The sequence below is a fragment of the Vidua macroura genome, chromosome 14, assembly GCF_024509145.1.
Source record: "Vidua macroura isolate BioBank_ID:100142 chromosome 14, ASM2450914v1, whole genome shotgun sequence".
Lineage (NCBI taxonomy): Eukaryota > Metazoa > Chordata > Aves > Passeriformes > Viduidae > Vidua > Vidua macroura.
In genome coordinates this window covers 9,751,306-9,765,989 of record NC_071584.1, presented here as the reverse complement: position 1 = coordinate 9,765,989, position 14,684 = coordinate 9,751,306, and the positions used below count along the sequence as shown (strand labels likewise).

The following is a 14,684-nucleotide window of genomic DNA, read 5'->3' as shown; positions in this document are numbered from 1 at the left end:
TTTGACATAGTGCAGATAAGAGAACTGGCACAAATGCACTTTCTCTGTATGTGGTAAGGCAGGAATTCACTTCAGTAAATGCCAATCTGGTGATGATACACTGAGTTACCTCCTGAATCTGCCAGTATAAGCCAAGGCTTCTCTTGGGCAGTGTCAGAGGGTCCCTTCTGCCACTACTTTTCACCTATGTACTGGGAGGAACTAAGTAGCCAGGTTTAGGCCTGCTCTCTACCATGTTAGCAAGATGTAGGCTGTTAATGAGAGCTGGAAGGATGGAAACTGCCAGAGAGTTTCAAAGCAGAAGCAATGAAGCACTTTACTCTTTTGATAGTTAATACATTATCTTTCCCATCATGCTCTTTCTATTTGCAGGGCAGCGTTGCATTCAAAGGAGAAATGGGTATTCCAGGTGACCCAGGAATTCCAGGTCTTCCTGGAGAAAAAGGGCTTCCTGGACCTCCTGGTTTTGGTCCACCAGGTGCACCTGGTGAAAAGGGCATCCAAGGGGTATCTGGCCGTCCAGGGCCTCCTGGTGTCCCAGGTGAGTTGGTCTCTGTGTGCTGTTGAGCAAGTGCTGCAAAGCCAAACTTTGCCCCTTTTACTTCAGGTAGTTCTTGGAAGGTAATGTTGCTTTTAAACTTTTCCTAGAGGCTTTGTGCAACCTCTTATATGTGGGGGGGCTGCCTTACTGAGGGTCCTCACAGAACCAGAGGGAGAGTGGCATTTGTGCTGTGTCACTTTAGGCACATCCCTCACCTTCTGCTCTGACCTTCAGGAAAGCTTCTCCTTCCCCACTGTGGAAGTGGAAATGCACTGTAACTACCTTAGTATGCTTGGCTATACTGTAGCTAAAACAGGTTGGGGAAAAAAGGGCTGCCTTGAACAGGTTTGCTTTTGTTACTTTCTTGTCAACTATACAGATCCTAATCAAGTTGTGCTGGTGCCAGCTATGGAAAATACTATTCACATGATGGTACCTAGGATGAAGCTATTAAAAAATAACAGTTCAGAAGAACTGTCTGAACATTGAACCGGGCTTCTGAGCCTCTAAGAGCTTTGTGGGGCTTGGGACTGGAGAACCTATTGAATAAAGTATTGCTGATGTCTGAGTTCTTTGTAAGCTTGGAGTGGGACTGGCATTATTTCTGCTTAAAGAAAAACAGAAAACAACTCCTACTGAGTGATTAATATTTCTGCTTTTTGTTTTTAGGTCCAAAAGGTGACCCTGGCCAGACTATTACAGAACCAGGAGTTCCTGGTCCCCCTGGTCCTCCAGGAAGAACTGGTGATCCAGGTCTTCCAGGTAAAGCAGCAGCTATATGCACCAGGGAATTCCAAGAGCTTTTTATTCTGATTCTGGATAACTGTGTTGATGTTCTTCTTTTTACAGGAGATCCTGGTCAGCCAGGTCAGCGTGGTTTACCTGGCATCCCAGGTGCAAAGGGAGAGCCAGGTATTCCTGGCATTGGACTTCCAGGTCCACCAGGCCCCAAGGGTATGTTTACTGCCCTGTTACTGCATTGTACTGGCTGGAAGAGGGGGCATAAGGGGTAGTGTCTCTTCACTTTTTACTAGGGAGTCTTCTGTCTCTAGAATCCTTTAAAAAATGTTTGTCCTAAAGCTATACATCTTTGTAACAGTTTCAGAAATACCAGGAGAAAAAACTGCTGAGCTCCTATTACTCTGTTCACTGTCCTACTCCTTCTCAGTAGCTTACATTCTTCAGTAAACCAATAACACTTTGGTAAAATTTTGGGAAATGAGCTTGAATCAATAAATGATCTCCAAATGCTCCTTCAAGATGTTAATGTTTCTGATGTGAACTGCTTGTGATTTTTGTAAAAGCTCAAAGCATAGGGAGTGCCCCCTCTGAGAGTCCCAGAGACCCTCTGTGGCAAAGACTGAATGCTCAGAAGTTCTCTCAGCTGAATGGGTACCCCTTCAGTGCTTGGGCTAGCACAGAACCTCTTTTCATGGGCTTTAGGCATGTCTGGAGGAGTTGTTCTAACGCTCTCTGGTGTCCTTTCTGCTGCCCTGTCTTCCTGTCCTGTGTAGGTTTCCCAGGGACTCCAGGCCCACCCGGAGCTCCAGGAACTCCAGGTCGCCCTGGTCTGGATGGACCTCCTGGACCACCTGGCTTCCCAGGAGAGAAGGTCTGTGTTTGTGTTTACTGTAAAACTTCCCTTAAAGGCTTTTCTGTGTCACTGGGAAGATGGTGAGGAGGATTTCACCTCTTGTTCTCAGCTTTTGATGGTGGGAAAGTAAAATATTTTACTTGACGTTTTGAGTCAGGGTAGTAAACTAGAAATTGGACTCTAAGATGGTGGCCATTTTTAATTTGTTACTTTTAACATTTTTAGGAGAGGCTAAACTTAGAAAATCCTCTTTTTTTTTTTTTTCTTTTTTTTTTTTTTCATTTGTTACAGGGAGACCGTGGATTTGGAGTTCCAGGACCACCTGGGCCCCCAGGACCCCCAGGCATAAAAGGAGTTCAAGGACCTAAAGGTGATCCTGGCTTCCCGGGAAGCCCTGGTCTCCCAGGCCGGGCAGGCTTTGATGGAACCCCAGGGCCCAAAGGTATTGAGAACTCTCCCCTGTTTTGTTCCCCTATTGAACTTTTAAAAACATAGCTGTGCTGGGAGGCATATGGCAGTTAAATACAAGCAGTGCTAATTTTAGAGCCATTACTTCAAAATCAATTTTTCCAAAGCAGACACACCTGTGTAAATGGAAGATTGTGTTCTCAAAAGGCAGCTAAGGGAATAAATCCCAATCTGTGGGTCAGTACCTGAAGGTCTGTATTCTAAAGACAAATAATGTTTATATAGAGGTAAAGCTTTATCAATAGAATTATTTCATTTAGATGCACTGTGCTTCTACATGCACAGAGTTAGCAATTCGTTTACCTCTGCTCTTGACCGTGGTCTGTACTGACCTGCCCAGCATGCCTGGTTTGCTGGAGAGCGTCTTTTGAGTTTGGTGTGGATGATGGTGCAATATATGTGTGTGTAACCTAGAAACATAAACTTAATGCAGTCCATGTTGAGTGAGGACAAATCTCTGGCCTTGGGAAATAGCCTCTGGAGTGTGGCTTTTTCTCTCTTAGATCAATGTTTGTTTGCATGCAAGGATGAGATTTCAAGTACAATGTGCAGGGACTCTGCTCTGAAAGCAAATGTCTCTGAAATTAGTTCAGTATTTGACTAAACAAGAGTGTTCTTTTAGGTGACCCTGGACCAAGTGGACCACCAGGACTTCCAGGCCCACCAGGCATCCCTGGCATTGGTGGTCAAGGTCCTCCTGGATCTCCAGGACCTCCAGGTCCTGTTGGCCCCCCAGGTAAAACTTACACGAATGGTTCCCATAGGTTATTTCTGGCATCTACAAGCAGGGACACAAGAGGCTGAAGGTCCAACTCCCAGATAGACAGTGATAAATAAGTATATGTCTCTGAAGGGAGTTTGGTTGCCTTTTGTCTAAAATGACTGGTGGCTGATGAAGATACGAACTTGTTCCATCTCTGCACAGAAGGGTACATGTGCGTGCTTGTACATCATTCTATTCATAGAGTTTGTTCAGGGAAATTCCTTTTCCTTTCATTCAGTGAAAGGGCTTGCTGTGCACCAACTCTTGATGTTGCAAATACGTGGCAGTCACCACAGTGAGAACACTTCCTGTGGTCTTTAGCATGCCTTGCACTGAAGCCCTTCCAAACACATCCAGTTCCAGTATTAAATTAAATATTTAATTCTGCCATGCCTGTAAAACAATGTTAGTGTTGCATGTCTGTGAGCTACACTATTTGAACGTGTTTGTGTGTGAGCACTGGGCTTGTCATTGTTTGCAATGCATGCTGACAAAGTCATGGCCAGCTCTAAGACCATGGATCATGGGTTGCTTGGTCATATTCAGATCCTCATGAACTGTGAGCTGAGATTCAGCAAAGTGCTGAACTTGAAGGTGGACAAGCACTTGAGTAAATAGACCCATGGAGCTTGAATTCTGCTTGCATGCACACTGTGGGTCATGTTTAAATCTGTTCTTGCTGAGTGGAGCAAGGAACATGTGGTCAGGGCACCAGCAAGCCTGGGATGTGCCTCGTGTGGGGAGCAAGGGACAGAAGGGGTTGGGACAAGGCACACAAGAGTTCCCTGGGGCAGCAATGGGTCCTGTGCCTGCCTGGCTGTGCTGACTGTAGGGTCCTGAGCTGCACTGGAGGCTAAACTGAAACAGAAGGGCTTGATTTTGGGGTGAGGGGGATGTATTAGTGTGGGTTTGAATGTTTCATCCAGTGCATGTTCTTTTATCTTCCTGTAACATCTCCTCTGGTGCTAGCCAGAGTTTGATTTCATGTGACCACCAATTTATTTTGCAAAATACCAATGCTGACAAATGCACAATGATTACTAGAGTTGAGGGATTTGAAATGCCTCTATTTTCACTCTTCATGTCTGTACTGACTAATCAGTGTGGCTATTAACAGCATGGGGCTCTGAAATCTGGTGCATGCTGGAAGGTCCTGCTTGAGAAATCCTCATTTCCCCTGGCACTGCTCTGTCTCTGTTCTGTGCAGAATGCCTTACATTCCCTTCTCCATCCCTTGTGTGTTTTACTAAGCTTGATTTGATTATGATCCTTTATGCAGCATTAGGGTAAGGTTTCTGAGACTCTGTTTTTCAGGTAATTTGGAAAATTCTTGGAAGAAAGTCCCTGTTCAGAATTTGCTTTCTCTGTACCACCATTTATTCAACTAGTTTGCAATAGCTCAACATTTTTCCTTTTTTGAATATGTAACAAATTACTTTAGAATTTACTGTGTTGTCTATATTGTTCTAATTATGATGTGGTTACATTTTTGAGACCAGAAATTAGATTGGAATTAATTTCTATTTCAAAAAAAATATCTTTACCATTCTAGGTATGGAGTCCTATATATTATGTTCTCTTTTTTTTTTTTTTCCTACTTGCTGATAGAAAGCCCTTGAACACATAGCATGTGTATCCCCTGTCCATCACCTGGTACTGTGTTTTTTTCTGTGCAAAATAGCCACTCCAGGCACATGACACCATGGTTTAAAGCAGTGATAAGCTGCTGCTAGAGGGGAACATGCTTAGAATTAAATAAATGCAAGTTTACAGCTTATGTCATCAAGAAAATTCAATCTGCCTTTTCAGTGTGCAAAAAACACATGATGACATCACTCCTAAACTTGTTCCTGCAGCTGAGAGTGGGGTCACCATTACAGAGTTGGAATTCTGCTGCCTTGGAGTTATTGATGAGGTTTTGGCATGGTAGTGTCAATTATCTCAGACTATGCCAGGGCATGCAACATGCAGTATACCATCTGTGGTGTAACAATGTATGCTTACATAATAGAACTAAAAGAATGTGGGAAAATATTGGGAGTTCATTTTGTGTAATAAGGAAGGAACATCTTTTGAAAATCCATATTTGGAGGGATTTAACAGAATGTGGGGCAAATCAATGAGAAACTGATTGGTAGGGTGTACTCTGGTGTTCAGACGGGGTCCAAACCAGTGTCTGGAAATGAGAATTTTGTAAGAAACATATCAGAAAAAGCTTGTTCCCTGCTTTTGTAGAGAATACTAGACAAAGAGAGGGGGAATTTTTTTTTTTAAATGTACCATCAATATCTGAAAATATCTCAGTGTTTCTGGCTTCTGCATACAGAAGTGGATGCACTTTTAAAAAGATCTCCAAGTTTCCTTGCAATCTGGTTTCTCTTAGCTGCATTAGCATTGAATTCTTTGTATTTAGATCTGTTTTCAGTAACTTTAGATAGATTTTTTTTGTCTTTGTTCTAATCTATATGTGCTTTATTTTGTTTCCTAACTTAATGACTATTACAACTGCTTACTGCTACCTGTCTCAACTTCCTGATGAGCTCTAACTCGTTGACTTTTGAACCTCAGGTCCCCCAGGTACTGTGGTTTCTTTACCAAAGCCTTTTCTTAACTTGAGATTTATGAATTCTCCTTTTTGGTCAGCTGCATTTCCCAGAGTGAGCATCTTCACTGACTCTGCACTGGAGGGAGATGAGCCACTTGCTTGCTTCAGTGCCTTGAGCTCTGGGTCATTAGCAATGAACAATCTTAAGCAAATTTTGACAATTATTATTTTTCATTCAGGGAAAATACAATGCAGTGCAGAATTTTGCTAACCTTCAAAAATATTCAGCTGATGTTATCTTAGAATGTAGGAAAATTGAATAATTCATGGAAATATGTGAATCTGAATACTTAATTTTAAAATAAAAACTAGTCTAATAAATTTGCCTTTTTCTTTTAATAATCAGACTTAAAATGTTGTTGAAGAGAGTTGTTTTCCTTTTGAGATTTGAATTGCAGTTGCTGCATCTTAGAAAAATTTTGGTCATGTTTCTTTTCAGGAGAACATGGCCTCCTAACACTTGTAAGCTATTAAAAAATAAATGGTTTTAGAAGACTTGCAGGGTTTTCAGCACTGCTAGGAATGGATTGCAACTAAAACTATTCTTATGGTGCTATACCCAGACACAGGTCTCAGCCTTGCCTGACTTTTTGCTAAAAGGTTGTGTCTTAACCACATTGTCTAGGGCTGCAAGGCATTCCAGGGGAGAAAGGGGATCCAGGTCCTCCAGGCTTCGATATTCCTGGTCCTCCAGGTGACCAAGGAGCTCCAGGATATCCAGGACCCCCTGGACTACCAGGGCCTCAGGGTTCACCTGGGCCCCCTGGCCGGGATGGAATACCTGGATTTCCAGGTAAGTTCATGTATTTTACCTCTGGAGAAAGACCAAACTGCAGTTGCAGGTGGTAAGCTCTTTATGCTTGGCCATGCCAGCTTAATGTGCTTAGGTGTTGATCCCACCTATTTAAAGTTGGATATATGTAACCATTACACCTCATACTTTAAAAAAAAACAACATTGTAACAAGATTTGTTGCATTAAAATCCTTGTTACCTTTTCACTCTTCCCTGAAACTTGCTTTAAATATTTCTTAACTTATTCTTTTTCATAACTTTCAGACATGGCTTTAATCATCATTGTTATGATATTTCTCTAATTTATTTTGTGATTTTTTTCTTCTAGGCACTGCTATAATTAAGAATTTGTTTAAAGAAAATCATTATAAATGCTGCTTAGTTTTAAGTATTAATTTCCTTATTCTAAGTGTTAGACTATTCAGTTAAGCTAGTCTGTTTTGGCCTTTAAAATAGAAATACAAAAAAGTAATACAAAATATTCTAGAAGTAGTATATATTTAATTGTCTTATTGCCTTTCACTATATTCAAGTTTGTTCCAACTAGTACTTGTGTTTCAAACCAGGGAACTAAACCTCTTGGAGATATAAACATGCTTTCTACCATAGCAGAGCAGTGCAAATTTTCTTCTCATGACCTAACTGGAAAAATTACCACAATTTTCAAGTGTCATTTTATCTGATATTAATTTATACAATAAATGAGTGCTTGTAATTCCCTTCAAACAGGCATGTGCTGGTTAATAAATACCACAGAGATCCAGAGAAGCAAACTTACAGTACCTGTTAGGTTTTGAGTCTCTGTTCAGAATGACAATGTGGCTGGTTCAATGCTTTCAGGTGCCAAAGGTGAGATGGGTGTCATGGGAGCTCCTGGTCCTCCAGGGCCTCCAGGAACTCCTGGAAGAAATGGTCTGCCTGGCTTGAAAGGTAATGTTTGTTTTATTTGCCCCTAAAGGGACACTGTTTTCCCCATCCTGTGTTGAAAGAGGTTTTGTAATACTAACATCTAGGTTTTGATATCTGGGACCTGCTTAAGTTACTGTCTTGTGACAGTGCTGATGTTCAGAATTGCTTTGCATTTTTAAGCCATAGCATTCAATCACTATTTAGTTGATGTCATGAATTGTTAGCTATTTTAGAAACAATTCCTTTTGATTGATGGCATTGAAGTAGGGCAATATTTCTGCAGTGTGTTTTGAAGTCTGCTTAAAACAGCAGAAAGAAGAAAATCAGTAACTTAGGGTTATGGAGCCATCAAGAATTAGCTATATAGGTATCACAGAGTCTCTCTTCTGTGCATTTTCCCAACCCCCTTGTTGGAGATGAATTTTGAAAGAGTTTGGTAGAAGCAAACCCAGTTCACCTCTCCAGAGCAAGGAGGCTGAGTCCAAAGCTGCCATAGCTGTTGTGACCCCTTTGTGCTGGTAGCACAGTGTGGCTCAGACAGACACAGCTGCTTCCTCTGCTGCCCAGAGCTGGCAGACACCCCTGTGCACTCCACTCACTCAGCTTTGTTCCAGGGCTAAAGATGCTGTGCAGCACCGTCCATAAACTGCCTGATCCTTTGGTGAATTCCAACCTCATGAATAAATCATGGAATGCCTGTGTAAGAAAATCCATTACAAATACATTAGCCTACCTTAAGGATTTTTTTTTTTCCTTTTGTTGGCTGTACCTTCTGTAGGTAATAGTGGATTACCTGGTCCACCAGGACCTCCTGGACCAGTGGGGCAGAAAGGCATCAAAGGTGAAGCAGGTCTGCCAGGTCCACCTGGAACACTTGATCCCAAACAGCTGGGAGCAAAAGGAGAAAAAGGCGAGCCGGGTATTCCAGGTAAGGCACTTTGCATGTGGATATGGGGAGGTGGTTTGTCCTCTACACATAGTAGTGAACTGTGGCTGAATCCATTACTATTCATTCATTCTTACAGAAAAAAAGCTAACTTGGAATATAGATGTGGTTTAATGGTCTTGTATTTAGGCTTTTTTTAAAAGGATTTTGTGACCAAGTTCCTCTTTTGGTTAGTTTCCAGTGTCCTTGCTCATTAGCTGTTACTATTACTTGGCATATGGCAGTTTTGTAATAGCTCTAAGGTGCTTTCAGCAGGATTACAGTTCAGTCTTCTAGGAGTTATTCCTAAGCATGATGAGAGAGTTTTCATAGCTGCTGTCCTGGCTGCATTCCTGCTGCCTCAAAGGCCCTTTGGTCTTCGCCACGTAGGATGAAATTTGCTCAGGTCATCTGCTCATGCACCACCTCTATATTCTCCCTTTGGGTGTCTCTCTGGACCACTGATGAGCTAAATGTCATCTCTGTGTGTGTTTCTGCTTGGGAAGTTGGCAGCCTGGAAGTCTTTGTCAAGTCTGTGTTCTCTCATTCTTGCTGGCTTCGCCGTCCTCCCCCACCAAGGGTTCCGATGTCTCCTTTGAACTCTTAATTTAGTCTTGAGAAGAGTAAAAAATATTCTACCCTAGAGAGAGCCAGAATGCTTTTCCCTAATGTTGCCCCAGCCATTATTGTGCTAATTTACCTATTGTATTAATTTCTCACAAGCCTAGATAGGCTCCTAAGACACTATTTTTCTTTTCCTGTGGAAGGCAGGTTTAACTATGTCAGCAGGGCAACACAAAGTTCTTATGGGATAACAGCCACATAGAATTCGTAAAAGTCTACAAAACAACCACGTTAATTTTTATAAAATATTAGTCCCAAAGTGATTTTGTTGTAGCAATGTAATTTAACTTGTATATAAATAATCTGGGTGAATGCAGAGGTTAGAATAGAGTCTGCTCATCCAGAAGACAGCCCTTGAATGAAGTATATTGGCATTAGTCATTAAGTTACTTTTTTCTCAACTTATTATTTTATTCCTGTCCTGTAGTAATTTTAAATTTTCCAGAACAAATGCTTTGTGTTCTGTGATACTTTTCCTGGCTAAGCTAGGAGGAATTATATTTACTGAAGAAAAATTCCTATTTGTTTTTTTATTCATCCATAGCTACATCTCCTCTCTTAAGGTAAAAGAAAACATACATTAGTAGTGATAGTAATAATAATAAAATGTCTTTTTCCCTTGAGGTATTCCTGGTTTATCAGGCCAGAAAGGTTATCAAGGTCTCCCGGGTGACCCAGGCCCACCAGGACTTAGTGGCCCACCAGGTGTGCCAGGATTGCCAGGTCAGTAAACAAGACTTCTGCTGGACAGTTTTGATAAAGAGAGATTTGTATGTGTTTTTATCACATGGAGTTGGGATGTTAATCCACTTATATCTCAACTAACCTTAGGGATTTGCACTTAAAACTGCAGCACAGTTTTGGGGCATTTAAAGTCATTATCCAAACACATGCTTGAAGCCCTTCCCTTCAAACAGAGGCAAGAGCAGGTTTAAACTGATCCCTTTAAAGATTAAGACGTCTTTTAGGATGACTGGAAAAGTACCTGCTGCTTGAGCAAGCAATGTGACTGCAGAACCTGCCAACAGGACTTTCACTTCATATGTTTATTTCATATATTGCTAAGCATTATACTTTGAAAATGGCCAAATGGATGTATTGCAAAGGCTGAGTGTCAAATATTTGCTTTAAAGAATTGCAAGGACCAAGAAAACTAATTCTGTTTTGCACCACTTCTCCCTACAGCTGTAACAATTTATCTGAGACCTTGAGTCCTTGTTTGCTGTGTCTAATGTAGGCCTTGCTCAAAATATTTTGTTGGGCTTGGGAAATATTGTTAACATCCAGGACTCAAACTAGTTTGGGCATTGTGGGTTGCATTTAAATCTGTAAAAGAAGCTGCTGAATACTTGTTGCACATAAGAAAGAGATAATGTGTTTATTCTGCAGAGGAACTCATGAGAGACCATGTCACACCAGTACTGAATCCTTTCAGATGGTGACTAAATCCTGGACTGAGATTTGACCTATTTCATTAGACTTATTTCAAAACAAATAAGCAGTGGCCCTGATCAAATCTTGGCTTGCAACAAAATGAAGGTGTTGAATATTTTACTACAAATAAGTGTGGAAAAGCAAGTAGGAGCAGTATGAGGCCTAAAGCAACTCCAAATCCATTGCCTGTAATCAGATAAGCATGGTCATATGAGAATGCATGGATATCAGAAACCTGTAATTATTGCCATTAATTAACTCAATCACACCTTTCCTAGGCATCAAGGGGGACATGGGGCTTCCTGGGCAGCAAGGACCAACAGGACCTCCAGGATTAAAAGGAGCTATGGGAGAGATGGGTCTTCCAGGTTAGTTTCTGTGCTTGAATTTTACTTCATTTGGGCCAATGTTCTCCTTTTATATACTCCAAATATGACTCCGCTTGTGTCTAGCATGTAATAATAGCAGTGAAGATGAGGATTGCATAAAGCCCTACATACATAATGGAGATTTTTAGGTAATTGTTTTAGTTTGGTTTTAAAAGTAAAACACATTAGGTATTCAAGGCCAGCCAGTCAAATTGTTGGGCATTTCTAGTTCAGTTGCTGCACTTTGAATGATTTCTGTAAATTACTGCAGAAGTTCTATTTATATTTTTTTAAATTTCATTTTATCTTTTGGACAGGTCCCCCTGGGCTTAAAGGCAGCCAAGGACTGGCAGGACGTCCAGGGCAGCCTGGGCCTGCAGGATTTCCTGGACTGAAAGGGGAGAAAGGTGACCCTGGTCTTTCAGGCATTGGTATTCCTGGTCCCCCTGGACCAAAGGTACCTTTACAAAATCCTTCCAATTGAAAATTCCATTAGGAAATTAGATTTTGTGTTGATTTTTTCCCCTCAACTATTACTTAATATATGTAATGTATAACTGTAAATACGTATATAAATATATTAGTAAAAAGCTGGGTTGACTTTGCAGGTGAGATAAAAATTTCTAATTTTAAAGGTGGAAATATTTATATATAACTTAATCAGGTTAAAGGAGAAGATTGTTTACCAGACTTTTCAAGTTGGATTTATTTAGTGGCCTAATCTTCATTGTGACACTTTTGTAGTTGCTAGGGATTTATACAATTAATATCATTGTCCCCCTGTCTAATTATGTAGTTAATTCCTACAAAATTCAGAGGTGCATTTAAACAGAAATTACTGATAATACAGCATGATTACTGCTGCTTAAAATTTTAAAGTGTGTAAAGTATTTTAATTAATATTTACCTATATCATCCTTTCTGCCACCCACAAAAAAGTGACAAAAAGATCTTCAGAATGTCTAACAGTCTTCACTGATGGCTTGCAATTGATGTTGTGCACACAGTTAGCTTAGCAAAAACATTGCGTGATTAAAGCTGCATGATTAAAGCTACACTTTTTATTCTGCATTATCATGGGGTAGAAATCTCTGATCCTGCTGGAAGAAAGGAAGATACTTTTTTTCTTTAACATAGGCCAGTCCTGAGGAAAAACTATGATACTGTACACAAAATTATAGGGGAAGACTGTTGAAGTCTTTACTATTGCTGTTTTTGCTTAATTTTGTGTTGAGATGATTGACATTAACTGGATATGAGGAGAGGTGTACACAATATACTTGTGACCTTGATGTGATGGTAGGATGGGGAACATACAGTAAGGGCTTTCCTATCTTAACAAGTCTGGGTTCTTATTTCTGCTTAATGTTTTCCAGGGAGATCTTGGCTTGCCTGGATACCCAGGTAGTCCAGGCTCTAAAGGCATAGCTGGAAATCCTGGTTTGCCTGGATTTCCAGGCAGTCCAGGTGCAAAAGGAGAACCAGGCCTTCCTGGATTCCCAGGTAATTCTCAACAGATTTGTTTTAATATCCCCTCTTGCTAATATTAGAATGAACAGCTAAACACAGTGGGTAACTGGGGGAGACTCCAGCTTCTCAGAGTTTCTGGCAATCTGCTGCTTCTAAGCTTTGTGCTGTTGGAATTGTCACTACAAAAGTGTGGGAATGCATCTCTTAAATTGCCTTCTGAAATTGTTCATCTGCTCTGAGGGGATGGAGCAGCTGTGTAAGTTAAGACTCTCCATAGCACTCACTCTTACCTCCTTTAACACACAAATATTGGGATAAAAAAAAAAGTTATCTATATTTTCTTTTTTCATGAATCAATAAAAAAGTGCCATCCTGGAAAACTTAGCAGTTTTTTTCATATCATTTATTGTAAAAAAAAAAAAAGTGTTCTAAAGAGAAATCTCTGAAATATAATTGAATTAGGTTTTGCACTTTGTTCTTTAAAAAATATTAATCGTGGTTGTTCACAGGTGTATGTCAGTGTTTTCATTCAAAATTGAAAGAAAGTTTTTACCTCTGCTGCATTTACAGCACTAAAGGCTGTTTTACAAATATGCTTGAGCTGCTTTGATGTAGAAAATGAGGGAATTTACAGCTGTAGTCATGACAGCGGGAAGCTTAGAAGAAAACAAAACCTGACCATGAACCTGACAGTTTTTACCCTCTGTTTCATGTCCTGCCTAAAAGACTGAACAGCCACAAGGTGTTTTGAGACCCTGCCTGGATCAGGCTCAGGTGCTGGTCAGAGCAGACGTGCAGCAGATCAGGTGTTTCTCCTGCCTCCCACTCAGCTCATGCTGTAGGGGCGAGAATCCAGTGTAAACTTAAGACCATTTTTACTTTTTTCAGGAAGGGAAAAGAGGATTGGGGAACAGCTATTCAATCCCAGTACATAATGCTTTCAATTTGTTGTCAAGCAGAAACATCTGTCTTTAAAATGGTAACTTTTGAGTTGCTGTGTACTTGGCCATGAGCACTCACCGGTTAAGAGGCTTGAGAGTAGCAGTAAGAGTAGTTGTACCAGTATGTTTTGTTTCTGTGCACTCTTTGCTTTCTAATTCATCTCCTTGACCAGCTGTAAATCTGCAAAATGAGCATAAATACAGTATCTTGGTAGAATTAGCTCATTTGTTACTCAGGGCATCTCAGATTGTAGCATTTCAAGATCTGCTGAAAAATCAGTTTTGTTCATTATTTGATTGAAATGCCTGTACTTTACAGGAACACCAGGAATTCCAGGACCAAAAGGTATTGAGGGCCCTCCAGGTAATCCTGGCCTGCCTGGACCACCTGGGCCAGTAGGTGAGCATGGACAGTGCAGCAGAGATCAGCTGCTTCTGTGAAAAACATAACACATAAAGGCACTTCATTTCTTATCTTTTTAGCATCATGGAAATGTATTTGTATGTACATGGGTGCTCAAACACCATTGCACACACTTAATTCACTGAAATTAAACAACAAAGAAATTTTAACTTTCTTCTGAGGACTTATTTGCTGTCAATGCATTAGCTATTGAAACAAGAAGTTAACTGTTTCTGTACTTACCAGCTTTATTTATGCTACATATTACGGTGGCCTAACCTGTTTTTATAGGAACAAAATCATAATTTATTCTAAAGGGAAGCATTATATCTTCAGCAAACAGTGACTGCTTGAAAATTCACAGCCCTAAAAGACTTTTCTAAATTGTCAGGGGTGAGAGAGAAAGGTTTAATTTTAAGATTACACCGCTGTAAATCTTTTATTGCATTACCACACTTTTAGATTCAGATGGTGGTGAAGGGGATGCTGGTTTTCTTTACTGCAGTTTAGGCAAGACTGTGCTGATATGTTCCATCCCTGTTTTAGGTGATATTGGTCGTCCTGGCCCTCCTGGTCCTTCAGGGGAAAAGGGACAGCCTGGTCGAGATGGTATCCCTGGACCAGCGGGTCAGAAGGGTGAACCAGGTAAGGTGCCCTTCCTGTTTCTTTCTTCCTCTTCACTCTGCATTGACATGTCCTGCTTGCTCTATTCTTTCTTTCCTGTAACTGCCCTTATACCTTCAAAGCTGTTCCTGTGGTTCCTGGCTGCTGGGTGGCTCACAAAGGGTGCTGGCAAGCTGCCAGTGAGGCACAGGACAAGAATTCAGTCAGCTCTCCTGAATTTT

At 40.8% G+C, this 14,684-nt stretch overlaps 1 protein-coding gene across 2 annotated transcripts in view; it reads left to right on the top strand.

The window, feature by feature from the left end:
• COL4A5 (collagen type IV alpha 5 chain) overlaps positions 1–14,684 on the top strand; it is a 75,171-nt gene that overhangs the window by 43,835 nt on the left and 16,652 nt on the right. For both annotated transcript variants that reach the window (XR_008439365.1, XM_053990196.1), the window contains exons 25-39: positions 373–541; positions 1,211–1,303; positions 1,391–1,495; positions 2,056–2,153; positions 2,427–2,577; positions 3,226–3,339; positions 6,597–6,764; positions 7,606–7,695; positions 8,453–8,602; positions 9,848–9,946; positions 10,936–11,025; positions 11,343–11,482; positions 12,402–12,528; positions 13,756–13,836; positions 14,386–14,484. Coding sequence is in view for 1 of the 2 variants with exons in the window: in XM_053990196.1 (XP_053846171.1) it covers positions 373–541; positions 1,211–1,303; positions 1,391–1,495; positions 2,056–2,153; positions 2,427–2,577; positions 3,226–3,339; positions 6,597–6,764; positions 7,606–7,695; positions 8,453–8,602; positions 9,848–9,946; positions 10,936–11,025; positions 11,343–11,482; positions 12,402–12,528; positions 13,756–13,836; positions 14,386–14,484 (1,774 nt within the window). In the remaining variant the exon portion in view is untranslated. The remainder of the gene's footprint in view (positions 1–372; positions 542–1,210; positions 1,304–1,390; positions 1,496–2,055; positions 2,154–2,426; positions 2,578–3,225; positions 3,340–6,596; positions 6,765–7,605; positions 7,696–8,452; positions 8,603–9,847; positions 9,947–10,935; positions 11,026–11,342; positions 11,483–12,401; positions 12,529–13,755; positions 13,837–14,385; positions 14,485–14,684) is intronic.